Source organism: Acomys minous (genome assembly GCF_964271855.1).
Source record: "Acomys minous genome assembly, chromosome: 4".
Lineage (NCBI taxonomy): Eukaryota > Metazoa > Chordata > Mammalia > Rodentia > Muridae > Acomys > Acomys minous.
Genome location: NC_140486.1, coordinates 8,072,751 through 8,091,194, shown reverse-complemented (window position 1 = coordinate 8,091,194; position 18,444 = coordinate 8,072,751). Strand labels below are relative to the sequence as shown.

General features: G+C 40.8%; 1 protein-coding gene across 6 annotated transcripts in view; it reads right to left on the bottom strand.

Annotated features, from left to right (window-relative positions):
• Nucleotides 1-18,444, bottom strand: part of ATP9B (ATPase phospholipid transporting 9B (putative)) — a 193,618-nt gene that overhangs the window by 148,935 nt on the left and 26,239 nt on the right. For 4 of the 6 annotated variants that reach the window (XM_084780966.1, XM_084780967.1, XM_084780969.1 and 1 more), the window contains exons 4-5: nucleotides 17,171-17,284; nucleotides 854-962 (exon numbers count right to left, since the gene is read on the bottom strand). In XM_084780966.1, coding sequence (XP_084637092.1) covers nucleotides 854-962; nucleotides 17,171-17,284 — 223 coding nt within the window. Of the gene's footprint in view, nucleotides 1-853; nucleotides 963-12,016; nucleotides 12,171-17,170; nucleotides 17,285-18,444 lie in introns of those variants that run through there. The other 2 variants (XM_084780971.1, XM_084780970.1) reach the window with 2 other exon arrangements.

Sequence of the window (18,444 nt, the reverse complement as noted above, 5' to 3'; positions counted from 1 at the left end):
AACTAAATCACAATGATAACTACACACCTTGAGGAAAATAGCAAAAAACACTGATCAGTAAGTCCTAATTCAATTAATCTTATATCATACATACCCAATAAGGTATTACAAATAAAAAGTTGAAGGAGATTGTTTGAGGAAAGTAATTCATTATATATTACTACATATATACAGAGCATACATATATACAGAGTAACTTGACTTTCACAGAATTCCGGGGCTGTAACTCTCACTTGAAGTTTCAGTGTGCCCCACACTGTTTATTCATCAGGTTTCTGTTCTACTGTCACGAAAGCTTGTTTGTAACGGTATGCCCCATTGGCTTCCTTTTTCAACTACAGACTGAAAATTTTAAATATTTGTTATAACCAGAGCTACAGGCTCAAATGGGGTGTAAGGAGCACTATGTGTACGTACCTGTGGCCACACTGAATGATAACATTTATTTCAGATGCTTAATGCCATGATATGACCATATGCCATGACCTTTATGGTGTGTTTAAAAGTAAGACACATTTTAAAGTGCTACCATGCACCACAGAACACATATACATGGCAGCTGGTTCCTTTCAAATCGCTTACAGCACTCTAACAGAGCATATATAATATGTTTGTGTGAGTGTATGCACATATGTGTGTTTGTATATAACTATGAAAATATATATGTGTACACAAGCATCAAGAAAATGAGTAAAACTCTGAAATTCTAGCATTACATACTGTAAGAAAATCAGATCCCATAAACCATCATGTGAGCACTCAAGAACAGAAAGCGCCCATCTCCCTTTCTAATGTTAACTCTCACATGATCACACTAGGCAAATACTGGGAGAGTTAAAAGTCTATGGCTAACCTCTTACTGTAAGTTTGCTATATAATTGTGAATTCATTTCCTTGTCTCGCTGAAAACGTCGAAATTCGTCAATTGCTTCACGTGCGATAGTAACAGCCAAGACAAATCCCTATAAAACAAAAAGTATTTTAGAAAGCAGAACCAAAAGAGCAGAGGAAAATTCTTTATTATTTAGTTTCATTTTCCCCTTCAATTTATATTACTTCCCAAAACACAAAATGAATGAAAATAAAAAACCCACGAAAATGCATATAGTAAACACATATAGTAAGATTTACAACCCTGAGACAAAGAAGACAATGAGCATGCGGCCGTATGTACAGCCATCCAGAGACTGGGGAAGGCGAAGCTCCCCAGCAAGGCAGTGCACGCACTGCATGAGTAACTGAGGACTGAGGCATCAGACACTGCACTGACTGCCTAAGTCCCAGCTCCTACTTCTCTCTCTCAGGTAGTGTCAAAGCACTGCAGAATACAAGCTAACCCCTAGATGTTGACACACTCATTCATTTGCTTACACTATCATTACACAACCAACTGGGCTGGAGAGAGGTATGTTTTTATCTTGCCTTTTAAGTAAACTATGAACTGGTAACTAGAGTCTATCTAAATAAAGCTTCAGGACACTTATAATCTACTGTGAACCCTGATGCATACAGCCTCTATCTAAAGGCTACATATGCGTCTCCTGAAAAGCTACAAGGATATTCTCCCACTATGGGCATGGGAGCGTATGCCATAATCCTAGCACTAGGGAAGCCTGGGCCATATCAAGAGTGTGAGGCCAACCAGGCTACATAGTGAGTCCAAGGCTAGCCTAAACTACACAGTGAAATTCTGACTCGAACAAACAAACATACAAACAAAACAAAACAAAGAAATGGAAAAAAGACAGTGCTGTTCAAGTCACTTTCCCCACAGCAAAGATCCTTCAACAGCTAGTAGTCTTGTTCTGATTCAGATTCAGCCCAGTGCAAACCACCGAGGCCTGAAGGAATTCCACTCGGAGGCTAGTAATCTTTTCTTCGAGCTTTCCCAGTAAACGCAAAGGGCTACATTAAACAGGTTGCTAAAAAGAATCGGTCCTACAGTCATTGACATAGCTTTTTTCTAATACCCTCTTCAAAAGCACAGTGTAGGCCAGGTGGTGGTGGTACACGCCTTTAATCCCAGCACTTGGGAGGCAGAGGCAGGCGGATCTCTGTGAGTTTGAGGCCAGCCTGGTCTATGGAACAAGTTCCGGGACAGCTAGGGCTATTACACAGAGATACCTTGTCTCAAAAAACAAAACAAAACAAAACAAAACAAAAATGTAGTGTATAAACCCAACTGAAAATGTCAGGGCAAAGAGTGAGTGGGCTGGAGAGATGCCTCTGCAGTTAAAGAACACTGGCTGCCCCTCCAGAGGACGCAGGCTTCCCACTCCCAGCACCCACAGGTAACTCTATTCCCAGGGGACCCAATGCCCTCTTCTGGCCTCCATGGGCACCAGCCATGCGAGTGGTGAACAAATATACATGCAGGTTAAATATCCTGCAGATAACTTCTATGTTGGAGGCAGGCTACGAAGCTATACTCAGCAGGTAAAGTGCCTCCCACACAAGCCTCAGAGTGTTAATCTGACCTCCGTAACCCACGGGTTAAGACAAGGCATGTGCCTGCAATCCCAGCATTAAGGAGGCAAAAACAGAAGGATCTCCAAGCCTAACCTGCTCGGAAAGCTCCAGGCCAATGAGAGATCCATATGGAAGGAAGGTAATGTGTACAGCACCTAAGGAATGACAATCAAGGTTGTCCTCTGGAACACAAAGATGGGGGGGGGGGGGGAGGGAAGGGGAGGGGGGAGGGAAGGGAGATGGACAGACTGTCATACAATCCTGTGCCCTTCATCCCTTGATATCTCACTTTAGCCACAAGCCTATGTACTCTTCCTAATTATAAACATGTCACATTTCAATGGCCCTACAACACCTAGGCTCCATAACTGTATAGCCAAAAGAACAACGGGTAATCTCTTTACTATGTACCATGGAAACCTTCTCACATCTTGGAACCACTTGACTTTCCACAGCTCAACTCAAACTGCCTCCAAACAATGTGTGAACTCACCAGATCTCTCTGCATTGACCATTGTTCAACATCCTCTTTCTGTTTCTTCACCTTTGACCTTTTTGGGTACCACTTTCTGCTGCTTTGCTAATGCTTTCATTCCTGTATGTCTTGGGCCTCAGTGGCACAGCTATCCACAAATCCCACTGTCATCCCCAAAAGGAGCACTAGAATTTTCTCCAATTGCTGGCTGTGCTGACCTTCACAGCCTGGTCAGTGTGTGCCATGAGATAGGTAATCTCTATTTGTGGCTGCCCAGCTGTTCTAATACTAATTCTTGAAAAGACACTCACCGCCAACTGCTTTGGTATCTTTGTTGGAAATCAACTTGCCACACAGAGATTCAGTCTGGACGGTCAAGCATGCACTTCTCTCTATATGCTTATCCTTACGTTAGTGTCACGTGTCTATCAGATGATAGTTTCCAATAGGGACATGTGGGTTCCTGTTTTCATTTACTTTTTAAGACATAGTGGCTACTCTGAGTCCCTGGCATTTTCAAAAATTTTACAATCAACTAATAATTTTCTGGGGAGAGTAGGGGAGGAAGACAAGAGGAAGGAAGCCACGTGGGATTTTGATAGAGCCTGGATTAAATCCGCAGTCCACTTGAAGGATGTTGCTACCATTAATACTAGTCCACAATGCAGAATGGCTTTCCATCTATTCAAAAATTCATGTTTTGTAGTTTTCAGTGCATACTCCCACACTTTAGCTCAAGTCTGTCCTAACATCTTTTCTTTTTGATAATATTGCAAGTGGAGTTGTTCTAATTTCATTTCACATGGTTGTGACTAGTATATAAAAATACAAATAGTTTTGGATCTAGTATCCTGTAACCTTGCTAACTTATTTTTCCATTCTAACATTCCTGGTGCGGATTCCTTAGACTTTTCCCATATACCCAGTGATGTCATCTGTATACAGAAGTAGCTTACTACAGTGGTTAACAATGGCAGACAAAAGGGCAGGATCTACAATCAGTAGCCTTCGGCACGCATCTGAAGGAGGCGGTGTCCTGCTGTGGGCTGTGTTCCGAGGCTCAGGCTCCTCTCCCTGCTTCCTGATTACGGAAGCAACGGAAGCAACGTGAACAACCACCTGAGTTCTTGCTACATGACTTCCCGCCAAGAGGTCTGTGCCCTCAAGCTGTCAGCCGCGGTAAGCTCTGCCTTCCTTAAGCTACTGTGTTCAGGCATTTTGTCTCTGTACTATAGAAAACAAATATAAATACCTTTGGTTTCTTATTTACCTGTCCTGTTAACCTTATCTTAGGACAACTTTAAAGTATGTGCTCTCACACCTGAAAAAGTGCTTGGGACAGATGACTTTATTCCTGATCTTAAAAAAGAGTTCAGGAACAAATTGTGTTAACTGTGTGAAATACAAAGTTTTAGGAACAAAAAAAGACTTGCATGCTACCACCAAATGCCTCCACAACAGAAAACTGTCTTCAACCCTAAAGTGACTTCATGTCATCACGAAGCATCCATGAAATTAAAGGAAACATCAACAATCCTACTAGAGGGAAAAGCTCGGGTTCATAGCTTTATTAGGACTAATAAAGTTCTATATGAGTTAATAAAGTTCAGAACTTCATTAAACTACAGCAACAAAATACATGAACAACCACTGACGTAGCAGAATACATTTGTTCTTCCCCAATAAAGAGGGAGAAAGCTTAAAGAAAATTGGAAGGAACTGGCAGCTCATGCTTCTAGTCTTAACACTCAGGGTGGCAGGGTGGCAGGGGTGGGGTGGAGGAGGCAACTGCCACAAACCAGAGGCAGCCTAGGCTACACATGGAATCCCAGCATGGAGTAATGTATGAGATTTTTGTCTCAAAATGTTTTTCTTTACTCAAAGAAAACACACACCCATACCCACACACACCCACACACCTTTATCTAGAACAGTATCCTAAAGGGAAAAGAATCAAGGACCCCGATGTGTGTGTGTGTGTGTGTGTGTGTGTGTGTGTGTGTGTATGTGCATATGTGTATGTATACATATATATATATATATGGATGGTGAGGCAACAGCACTGCAAAGACACGTATGCTCAGACACAGTTGCACTGGTACAGCAACTGTGTACTTCTAAATGCAAAGAACGCACTCTTTGCAGCTATTCCCAGGCAGGACAACATTCAGCATCACAAGCTTCAGTTCACAGGTAATTTCGTGAAGTACTGCTCAGCTGGCTTGCTCTGAAAGGCAGCAGGATCAAAGCACATGTCTACACACTGTAAGACAGTATTTTAAAGGAGGACACTTCAAAATCACCTGAAAAGATTTCTGCCACACAGACCTGCTCAAGTCCTACCTGAATTATATATTGCTACATCTGCTCTCCACAGAGCAGGTTCCCAGAATGTGTATTCTTCTCAATTCCCCAGGTGACTCTAACTTTCATACTTCTCATCCTATCTCAAAAAACAGCAGAATGTACTCTAATTTTAGCAAGTGAATCATAATTATAAACTAGAAGAAAAGCAATACTTGCTACGCTACTCCTACTGTTCCTAAAAGCAGTGGAGTCAGAGAAAAGGAGCCTCCACTTCTAATGGGGTAGTCTTGAGGGATTGGATTTAGGAGGCATCGGCCCCAGTCTCTGAAAACAAGAGTCAAACAAACTCCGGAGGAAACTGAGCCCCGTTACAGGGGAGGGATGCTACAGCTGTGCATCACAACCCAGTTCTAAATAAAGGCTGTACTGACTAACACATAGGTAGGATGTGCATGTCCACCAATGAGGCTGGCCACGGGGCCCTAGAAACAACTCGTGGCCTGCTGAGGGCAGACATGAGACTGCAAGGAGGGAGTGCATGCCATCAGCTCCTTCTTGACTCCCAGGGTCCCCAATCAATGGGTCTCTACAATAGCAATCTGCTCTTCTGAACTCTTGGTATATCATGACTGACTGAATAAGGATGGAAGATCTAGAAAACCAAGTCAACACAGCAGTAGCTGGGTCTTCCCACTGCCTCTGAGACTGGGCTGAGAGGCAGCCTTTGGTCCTCTTTCCTATGAGAGCTTAAAGCACACATAACACCAGCTATCAGTAAATGACATCACCCTGAAACAGCAGCATGAGCTTGCCAGCAAACCTGGACACTACCTGCGTCACAATGCCCAGCCTGCTGCCTTTCCTATAACGAGGGGCCATGAGGATCACATGCCACAATAGCACCAGTTTCTCTGAGGGCTGATCATGTGTCATACAAGTCTCCAAGTACTATAAATTACCTCTGGTAAGTACCACAGACAAGCCGGAGCTATGTCCCCTTTACCTCTAATGTGCAGACAGACATTCAGAATCAGAGAAGGTGAAGGAGCTCATGCCTCTCACTAACATACATTGTATGTCCGTTGGTAGGAGTGCTAGTGCGTTCTCATGTTTCACCAACACCTCCAATGTGGACACCCCCCAAAAAATGGGTATTAAAATCTGGCTGAATTGGGAGATCAATTTTGTAAAAAATCATCGTCTCACTAAAAGCAGTGTACAGACTCAGTACAATCAATCACCATTAAAGAACATCATTCTCCACAGGGGAGAAAATAATCTCAAAATTCACTTGGAAGCACAAAAGTACATCAGATAGCAAAATCCAGTCTGAGCAGAGAGAAACGGTGGAGCTGGCTCACTAGGTATCGGCACTTCTTCAAGCGCCAGCGCTTCAATCTCCAGCGCCCATGTAAAATGTCAGGCAAGGTTACACTAACCAACACTGGGAAGCAGAAACAGGTGCATCCTGGGAGCATGCACACACAAACACCAGTAAAATTGGAGATACCACCTGGTCTCAAGTTGTATTGCAAAGACATAGTTCACAAGCATCATAGTACTGGCAAAAACAAACATAGATCAGGGAACAGAAGTCCCAGACATAAATTCATGCAGCCACAGCAACTTGATTTTCAACAAAGATCCCTAAAATTCTTACTGGAAAAAAACAGCTTCTTTAACACCTGGTTCTGGGAAAACTGGATATACACATGTAGAAGACTAAAACTAGAGCTGCATCTCTCACTTTGCCAAAAATCAACTTCAAATGGATCAAAAACTTCATCACTCAGACTGAAACTCTGAAAACACTAGAGGAAAAAGTGGGGAAAACACTTCAATATATGGGCACAGGCAAGAATTTCACAGGACTCCAATAGCAGACAATAAGGTTAAATATCAACAAATGTGACCTCATGAAATTAAAATGCTTCTGTAAAATAAACTGGTAATCAAGAAGCAGACAACACAGAAAATAAAACTAAATAAAATAACCCAATTAAAAAATAGGATGAAGAGCTAAATAAAAAGCTCTCAAAAAAAAAAACCCCACTAAAATAGCCAATAAATACTTTTAAAATGTTCAACATCCTTATACATCAGAAAAATACATATTTAAACTACCCTGAGCTTCTATCTCCCAGTCAGAATGGCTAGCTCAAGAACATACCCGGCAACAAACGCTGGAGGGCGTGAGGGGAGGACACCTACTTGCTGCTGTGGGGTGTAAACTGTAAAGCCATGTGGAAATAAATCAGTTTGGAGGTTTCTCAATAAGCTAGAAACGAAACTTCCATAAAGCTCAGCTACACAACTCCAAAGCATCTTCCAAAGGCCCTCCATCTTGCAGAGGGACACCTCACACCCATGTTTACGACTGCTCTGTTCAAAATAGGCAGGAAACGGACTCAGCCTAGATGTCCATCAGCAGATGAGTGGACAATGAAAATGTGGCTCAGAAAGACAAAAAGCATGTGTTCTCTCTTATGTGTGTAGCTAAGCTTTTACATTTTTAAATAAGTATATCTATGTGGGAGTGAGGGAGGGTAAATGCCAGGAAACTAGAAAGGGGGCCTGTGACAGGGGCAAAAATTAGTTTCAACACAAAAATTACCCTATAATTAAATCACAGTAAAAGTCATCTATGCTACATTTAAAACCTAAAGTCGTCATTGATTCTATTAGCACCTGATCACTTAGGAACAATTTTAAACTCCCGATTATGTTCTCTTAGGAATTACTCAGACTCACTTCCAGATGTATTTCCTCTTGATTATTCTACTTAAAATGTTGTGATATTCTGTTTTTAATTTTCTACATATTTAACAGTTTCCTATATTTTGTTATTTTGATCTTGATAACTTTTATCTTTTGTTACTTTTTATTGTGTAAATCTAAACTTTCTAACCCAAAAAGTTGGAAAAGATCCAAATGAGCAGAAGGCTGAATGAATTAAATTTCATAAAAAATACAATCTAAAGAAAAAAATGAGAAGCCTGGAGAAAGGACTCAACAGTTAAGACCACAAATTAATCTTCCAGGAGCACGGTTCAATTCCCAGATAATGGCTTATAGCACCCATAACCCCAAGTCTAAACACTCATACACAGAAAATAAAAGAAAACAAAACAAGACTGAAAAGGAAAAAGGATACTTCTTAAAAGCTGATTTCTCAACCACACTGACTACCGGCTTGGGAAAACAAGAATGTTTTAATATAGAAGACCTAATATAGTAATTTCAAAATATACAAAGAAAAACAAGTCAAATAACAAGTCAAATAATGATAAATGAACTAGTAAAATAAAACAGTTCTCAAAAAATGAAATACAAATGGCCAAGAAGTGTATGTTCAACCTCACTAGCCATCAGACAAATGTAAATCAAAACTACATTAAAATCGCACCTCCCCTCAATCAGAAGTCAGCCAATAAGAACACAGCAGGCTCCAGCCTGGGAAGCGGGTAGGCTAACTGCAGATCTTTTCTTCTCACTCTGTGCCTCCAAACCCAATGCCTCTTTGTCACCTCCAGACCTGTAGCAGACACCTGCTGCGGCCTCCCCCTCCTCTCTGCCCTTATCTGCAGGGACCACACAGATCTTCTCCTCCACCTTCCTCCCACTCATCCTGTTATGTCAGACCCCAACTCCAGCAAGCTGTCTGCAGGAAGCCTGCACCAGTAAAGCAGGTAAGTAAGCTTCAGATGTTCACCTACCCTCCTCTCCTCCACATCCCATTCCCAGGTCTCATCTCCAGCTCTGTAGTGGACGACATGTGTGGCTTCTCCTCACTGTCTGTCCCCATCCCAGGAACCTAAGATCATCTTGCTGGGACATCTTGCTTTCCACTATCCTGTGCACCCACCTCAGAAACCCCCCACCCAGCACATCCCCATTCCCAACTGTCATCTTCCAATACCTAGGAACACATTTTACCTGGAACTCCCAGTGACCACACCTCTCAGGATCCCAGAGAAATTTCCTACCAGGCACCACACTCACCTAATAACCAGAGAGGAAAACAAAACCCAAGGAACAAGTCACCCAACAAAGACAAAACCAGTTACCGACACCTAGAATTACAATCTTTCCCAAACCCAGATGACTAAGCATCACTGTAAAAACGCAGTCACTACCAGCCAGGACAATATGTCTCCATTAGAGCCCAGCAACTTGACCACAGCAGGCCTTAGGTATTGCACATAGCTAAAGTACAAGACAAAGACCTTAAAATAGCATTTATAAATATGACAGAACTCCTTAAGGAGGAATGAAGACATGTCTTTAAAAAATCTATGAAAGCATAAACAAACAGTGGAAGACAATAAATAAAACAGCTCAAGTCCGGGAGCTGGAAATAGAATAAAGAAAACCCAAACTGAGGAATATCTGGAAATGAAAGATGTATGAACTCAAACATGAACCTCAGGGGAAGCCTGAGAATACAGAAAACAGGAGAGAGAGTCTCAAGCACTAAAGACACAGTAGATGAAATGGATACCTCAGTCAAAGAAAATGTTAAGTCTTTAAAAAAAAAAAATCCTGGCACAAACATCCAGGAAACATGGGACACTATGAAAAGATTAAATCTCTAAGAATAATAGGAATAGAAGAAAATGAAATCCAAGTCAAAGACACAGAAAGTATTTTCAAGAAAATGATAAAAGGAAAGTTCCTCAACCTAAAGAAGGGGATATCTCAAGTACAAGAAACATACAGAACACCAATACACTGGATCCAGGGGGACATTTCCCCTCAGCACATAATAATGAAAACATTAAATTAACAAAAAAAAAAAAAAAAGAATACTAAAAACTGCAAGAGGGAAAAGCGGATAAAAGCTAAAGGCAGACCAATTAGAATAACAACTGACTTCTCAATGGAGATTTTTTAAAGCCAGAAGGGCCTGGAAATGTTCTATAGACTCAAAGACCACAGATGCCCACACAGACTACTATACTCAGGAAATTTTTCAATCACATTAGATGGAAAAAATACTCAATGATAAGACCAAATTTAAACAGTATCTATCTACAAACCCAGCCCTACAAAAGGCTAGAAGGAAAATGGCAGGTAAACAAGGTTAATCCCATCCAAAAAATCACAAAATATAACTAATCCCAGAGAAGCCAAAGTGAGAAGCACTCATACACAGGCACACCACGACCACCACGACCACCCGGACCACCAGGACCACCACAACCACCTGGACCACCACGACCACCACAAAGTAACAGGAACCAACAAGGGCTGCTCACTGATATCCATCCTTCACATCTATGGTCTCAATTTCTCAGTAAGAAGATACAAACAGAATGGATGCAATACAGGATCATCCTGCTGCTGCACCAAGGACAGACATCATCTCAGGGTAAAGGGATAGAAAAAGATATTCCAAGCAAATAGACCTAGGAGCCAAGCGGGCATAGCCATTTTAATATCTGACAAAAGACTTCAAACCAAAACTGATCCAAAGAGAAAGGGACAGGCACTACATATCCATTAAAGAAAAAATCCAAGAGGACATTACAATTCTAAAATGTATGTACCAAAGTTCATAAAAGAAGCACTACTACAACATAAATCACATACTGACCTTCACACACTGATAGGAGGAGACGTCAATACCAACTCTTGCCAATAGCCAGGTCATCCAGACAAAAACTAAACAGAGAAATGCTGGAGCTAACAGATATTATAAACCAAAAGGCCTCAGCAAATGTTTATAGAACATTCCACCCAAACACAAAACAATATACCTTCTTCTCAGAAACTATGGAACTTTTCCAAAAGTGACCACATACTCGGACACAAAGCAAGACTTAGCAGGTAAAGGAAAACTAAAACAACACCATGCACACTATCTGACCACAACGGATTAAAACCGGGTGTTAACAAAAACAGAAAGAACAAAAAGCTTATAAATTCAGGGAGACAGAACAACTTAAGTACAGAATGAAAAATGGACCAAGAGAAAACTTCCAGACTTTCTGGAATTCAATGAAAAGGAATGCATATCATACCCAAATTTATTGGACACAAAGAAGGAAGCTCTAGCAGGCAAGTTCATAGTACTAAGTGTCTACATTTAAAAAAAAAAAAAAATTGGAACTCCATACTAGTAACTTAACAGCACACCTGAAAGCTTTAGAACAAAAAGAAGAAATCATATTCCAAAAAAGAAATCAAGAAATAATCAAACTTAGGGATGAAATCGATAAAATAGAAACAAATAAAATGAAAAACAAAGAATCAATGAAACAAATAGTTGGTTCTTTGAGACATGCGGTAAGACTGACAAACCCTTATCCAAATTAACCAAAAAGCAGAGATGGAGTATCCAAACCTACAAAATTAGAAAAGGAAAGGTGACATAGCAACAAACACCAAGAAAACGCATAGAATCCTAAGACAGTCTTTAAAAGCCTGCGCTCCGCATTGGAAAGAAGGGTGAAAGGAGGTGCCGGGGAAGCACGGAATAGGGACAAAGGACGTGAGCTATGAAAGAAGTCACAAAGCTTATGGATTTTTTAGTTTCAACTTTGTTATAGTTTGGGGGGATTGTTTGGTTTTGTAGTGGATTGTTGGGAGCTCCCTTGGCTCTAGGCTTTCTCTGAGGTCCCGAATTATGGAGAAAAAACACAGTTCGTTTTCTAAAGCCAAGAATATACTTGCCAGAGCCAACCCTGCGCAGGGTCAAGGCCTGGGATGAACTGAGGCTCTGAACCCTGAGAACCCACGTCTTCCCGCCCTAAGGAGACATGCCTATCATCTTAGGACAGCTGATCGAGGTCTGCCAACGCTCTTCACAAGAGCTGCTCCCTCTGGGCTGCACTGCTTCATTAGCTTCCTGTAGACTTCATCCATCCACTGTAGACAGCTTTCCTCTGACTCCATCCCAAGTCTCCCCTGCAAACAGTATACGAGTGACTCTTAATAAACTTGTTTTGCACAAGACATAGCTTATGCAAGACCTTCTGACACCAGATGGTCTACCTTTTTTATCTTGTTTTTCTTTGTATTTTGTTTTTTGAGGCAAGGTTTCTCTGTGTAGCCTTGGCTGTCCTGGACATGTGTAGACCAGACTGGTCTTGAACTCACTGCTATCTGCTTGTCCCTGTTCTCTGAGTGCTGGTATTAAAGGCAGGCATGATGATGCCTGTTTTTTGTTTTGTTTTGTTTTTCATAATTTATTCACATTACATCCCAATTGTAAACCCCTCCATCATCCCCTCCTGTTCCCACCCTCCCTCCCTCTCCCCCCTCGGTATGCCCCTTAGGGACTCTCACTGAAGAATGACCAGTCTGTGTAGGTCAGTGCATAAGCCCATAAAATTGTAATTAATAGTGAAAATACAAAACCCTAAGCAAAGCTCTATGACTGTAGAATGTTCACTCTAATTATATTTCACTGAGATGCAGAGTTTGGGATTGGGCAGGGGTCTCAATGACTGACTAATCTAGCTATGTGATCTTTTTATTTGTGAGTTCATTATAATAACATGACTTTTAATAATAAATATTGAACCTATTTTATAATTTTAAAATAAATCCCATACAGTTAATTTTTAAATTTCTTAGGTGAGTTTGTAATACAGTGGTACCATACTAGACGCCTGTTCCTTGGATGTGAAGATGAACTTGTGTGTTCACTAAGATCTCTGCTAACTCCAGTGTTAAGACGCATGCAAGCAGCACACATTCATCAGTAGTCACCGCTCTTATCTCTCAGATACCAGGGCTGCTATGCAAAACCAAAAAACAAAGAAAACATTGCAAAATAGCTCAGTTCTCAGCTCTAACTATGACACCAGAATTTAAGACTTGTCAGAATGGAAACAAAAAAGGGCTTTTCACTTTTGCTCCTTACATGAATAATGAAGTGATTCCATATTAAAAAGCCTTATCTAAATACAATTAAAGTCTTACAATGCCAAAAAAAATTATAAAGTCCTTCAAAAACAAAACTATACCTGAAAATGCAAGCTAAAGACTTAAAATGAAACGAGAACTGAAAATGAGTATAAGCATGAAAGCAAGGAAAGCTGCCTTGGTGTGTGGTATGCTGTGCATGCATAAGAACATGTCTACATGCACGCATGCACGCACACAAATTCATTACAAGGATGGTTAAAATAACCAACCTTATGAAAAGATCACATAAAATTCCTCACAACATATCCAAATAAAAAGCATTTTCTTGTTTTGATTAAACCCTAGAGAAGCCACTTAAAGCCAGAGGCTGGCAGATCTCTTTGAGTTAGGCCAGCCTGGTCTATATAGCGAGTCTCAGATTAGCCAGGCATACATAATGAAACCTGATCAACAAAACAGATTAATAAAACAAACAAACAAACAAAAAAAAACTAGTGAAAGCAAAGTTAATAATAAAGGCAAAGTGCAAGAGCAAAACATGACTGAATATACCTGGCTGCAGATTTTAAAGAATTTGTATTCTCAGACTATCATTGCTTAATTTAAAATAAATTTTAATCCAAACTACAAATAATATTTAAATGGCAAGCAAAACTATAGAAAAAGAGGTGAAAAACACATTAAAATCATGAATACAGCTTTTTAGTATAACCAAATACTTTTTCTGTTTTATAATTTTCTTTAATGTTATACTGCCTTCACCAAAAAAATAAAAAGTAAGCTAGACATGGTGGTGTATGCCTTTCATCTTAGCACTGGGAGACAGAGGCAGGCAGATCACTATGTAGTGAGTCACAGGCCACTCAGGGCTACATAATAAACTCACAGGAAGTATGTAACATGCTTTCCAAATGTACATAAGGAGCTATGAATAAACGAATTACAACAATTTCTATGAGCAAACATTTAGAAACAACCTATCAAGAGAACAGACAGATAAGGTATAATGAAATCAGGTTTATAAAAGACAGAGAAATGAAAGATGAAGGAGATACAAGATAACTTTCATAAAATACTTTTTAAAGAATGCAAGACAATAGTGCATATTATTTTAATGATGTATTCCTGAGTCTTAAAAGTTACTAAGAAATGCACAAGATTACAACCTCACATTCAGCTGGACAGATAGCTCTAGCAGAGTGGAAGGAGGAAGAGTCACCTACACGCCCTCCACACCTGCTGTAGTAGTTATATTTACCTCTCGGAGAGAACACACCTGACACAGACAACTTGAGGAAAGAAGCTTGTTTTCATATTTCAGCTCATGGTGCCAGTCCATGCCAACAGAGAGAGCAGAGCAACAACTCATGTCACGATGGGCAAGAAGCAGCCAGGCCAAGTGCGACTGTCCCACTTCCTCCTTCCAGGCCCCGGCTTTACAATAGCCTATTCAAATTCTGAGACCACCAAGGACCCAAGCCACAGATTAGATCAGAGTCCCTATGATATAATCCTAATTATCTCACCAATACGTGTGCTTTTCTAACCTCCGGGGTGCACCGCAATTCAATCAAGTTGCCAATCAATATTCAGCATCACACACACAAAATAATATATTTAGCATCACAGCCACTTACCTAAAATTACTCTCCAACTTTTTATGTACACGTACACACTGACTCATATTCATCCAGAGTAAAATCCTAACCACAGAGTCCACTCCGGATGTTCTCTCAAATCTCAGGTACTGTCCTGTTATCCATGGTAGGCCACATGTGCACGCACTGGAGGGACTTACCCTCACCCTTCTGTTAGCCTTTCCAAGCCCTGTATCCTCCACCTGCACTCTCCTGCATGTCACGCATGCAGCTGCTGTGCCTTTTGCCTGAAGCACCCTTTCCCTACTCTGTACAAGTCCACCTACCTTGTCACTCACCTGCCCCTCCATCCAAAGTACCTTCCCTGACCATCCTATCTAAAACTATTCCAGTTTCCTTCCCCCTTAATCCTGTTTTGTGTTTTCTTCTTCTCAGCCATGACTAGAAAACCAGCACTATGTATCTGTTTCTAGACTGTCTTCTCCCTGACAAACCAATCTCTATTAGGACAGGATCTTGTCTGGCTTTGCTCACTGTTGTAGCAACACCACCTCTGATCAAAAGGACTGTGTGTTCATCCTACACACTTCAACATTTTTATTGAGCATACATAGTACAGTGTTTGGTTTACTGTAGCCTTTTCAAACAAAATTTATCTTGTATATTCCTCCTGGGCTCTTGTCCGTCTCTGACCCTCGCCCCTACCTTGCACTCTTCTATGCACTCCCTGCAGCACTCTCTCTGTTTTCCTGTCTTAGGAGTCCTTCTGATCTCCCCGCATTCTTCAACACCTCTCTGTTCCCTCTTGTGGGCTTCAGTCGAGTTCCATAGCCTTTGTAGTTTTAAACTTACTCAAAAATAATATTAAGCATTTTTTGTCTGACCAATCACATCTCTGTAGAATAAATCCCTTCAAAATGGTCTTCAATATACAATGAAAACCTTCCAAAGGGGTGGCCCAGACAGACTTTTATGCTATAGTGGAAGTATGCCATGTCACTTTTTCTCCAGGTCAGTGCCAATGTCTCCTAGAACTTAACTTATTTAGCAAGTAAAACATGCATTCAATGATTCGGGAATTTTGTGTTTATATTCCATACAATTATGGAATGTTACTGTCATTCCTCAAGTCTACCCTCCTGCTACGGCTCTGTAGGCTGCGGTCATTAACAACTCGGCAGTAAGACTTTACTACTGATGGGCACTGGATCTAACCTGCAACAAAGGTCCCACTGCCCCTTCCGCAATACGGCTTCACTGGGAAGGCTCTAGGGGTAAAAGGGGCCTACACAAGCCAGCATGGATCAGCTTAAGAGCAGACCACTCTGAAGGCCACATGTTGGGGGTACCTGAGTTATAGGGTTTCTTTGCTGTCAAAATAAGCCAATTTAAGCTGAATTATAAGTATAAAAACAGGTTTATTGGGGGCAGCTTTCAGGAGGATCCACTGGGAACAGAGTCTCAGGGAGGAAGACCAGGGAAATTGCCCTGCAGACAAATCGAATGACTGGGGGGGCGGGGGGGGGAATGGGACGACAAGACATACGAACTCATGTAGACAGACACCTGGGGTGGCTGGCAGGCCCTTTCATCCACAGCACACACCTGGTATACCTGGTGGAGACAGGTGATGACATAAGCAGTTGCTAGGCCAGTGGAACTGCCTTTATATTAACAGGGTTTGAAATCTAACACTGAGCACTTTACTCTCATGCACAGAGGGAATAACTTTATGTTGGATTGCCTCTTACTTAACCCAGTGGTTCTCAATCTTCCTAATGCTGAAAATCTTTAAATACAGTTCTTTATATTGTGGCAAACCCCCTCACCATAAAATTTTTTTTGTTGCTACTTTATAACTGTAATTTTGCTACTGTTATTCGTCAAAATGTACAATCTGTGCTTTCTGACTGTCTTAGGCAACTAATATAAAAGGGTCATTTGAACCCCAAAAGGATCATGACCTGTTGAGAACTGCTAATCTAACAGAAAAAGAGCAACCAAAACAATCAAGAAATCAAATAAAACTATGAAGAGATAACATATCTGCAAGAGGTATACCGTTACCAGCCTTTTAAGACCCACTCTACATTGGGCGAGCAGCCAGAAACTGGCCCGCAGTGTAACACCTTAAAACACTCACTACAGCTGAATATCCGGAGAGTCAATCAACAGAGTCACACGGCAGGGCTCCTAGCAGCTAAGGGCACAGGAAGGAGCAGGGGCAGAAGGGCTCAGAGGAGGGACCTACACTGCAGCTCTGCACTGACACACACATACTAGAGGACGTAAGGGAGTCACAAAACTCAGCATGTTCTCCTAGCAGAAGTCCAATGACACACGGCAACACCATTATAAAGCACAGCCACTTTATCCTAATCATCTCAACTACTAAAATGATATGCTAAGTGTTAAACAGTGTAACATAACTACAGAGGTGTTTTACCAGAGGAGCCCAGTAGGTGTAGAGGTAGCCAATTTTCAATGCTGGTACAAACTGTGAGCAGGACACTACCAGAAAATAGAGATTCAAGAAAAACTTGAATTGTTCATACAAAACCTAAAAAGGAATAAAGAAATTAGTTCAATCCCTTCAAGAAAAATGTATTAGTACCTCAATCAATTAAACTCAGCATAACATGCAAACACAAATCCATCAATGAAAATACGATGATTCAGAGTATATTAATTTTGACACTGGTTTTCCAAAGGTATGTATGCTAAGATTACCCCAATTTGAAGATACAATTTTAAAGAAAATTAGGATTTCGATTACACTAAAAGTACACTCCCCTAAGAGTTTTCCTTCTTTTTGCATTAAACTTGTAGCTTTCCATGCTCATCTAAAATGTTCACAACAGACGGCACCCTTCTTCTACACTAGTCAAGTTGGTGAGCACACAGATAACGCCTGAGGACCAACAAGGCTGCTCTTACAAAGGAAAAAAAATGTCGAGATTGTATACATGTGTGTATATATATATACATACACACATACACATACCAGTAAAATGTAACAATGTGTTTTTAGCATGGAAACTGAGCTTTACACATATGTCATGAACAAGCCAATGGATCCAAGTATGACTACAAGATACTTGATTTGTCTAGCTCTCAAAACAGAAACCAGTCACATGAAAATATATAAGCAACAGACCACTTTTTAGGAAGACAGCAGCCTACATATACTCTTTAGTGTCTTTCAGTACTTGATTTTTGACATTATTCTCAAATATTAAATAAATTTCATCATTTAATAATTTTAAGATTGCTAAAGCTGCAAAGGCTTTGTTGGTTTGTGTGCCTGCTCAGGTAGGGTCTTCTGGAGGGAAAGAAGGCAGCTCAGGGGTGGAAAGCTGGGCTGGCATACATGAGCCCTAGGCTTAATCACAACCTTGCAAAAAAATTATTTTAAAAACAATCAACTGAAGTTATAGTTAAGAACAAATAATAGTAGTGCACGCTTTTAATCCCAGCGCTCTGGAGGCAGAGGAAGGCAGACCTCAAGGCCAGCCTGGTCTACATAGTGAGCTCCACGACAGACAGGGCTAGATAAAGAGACCCTGTATCAAAAAAAAAAAAAAAAGAAGAAGAAGAAGAAAGAAAAAAGAAAAAGAAAAGAAGAGAGAGAAGGAAAAGAAAAAATAATTCAAAAATCAGTCATTTTCAGCTAAGTTTGCAAAGTTGTAAACTATAAGTCAAAATCTCCTTGGAAGCTAT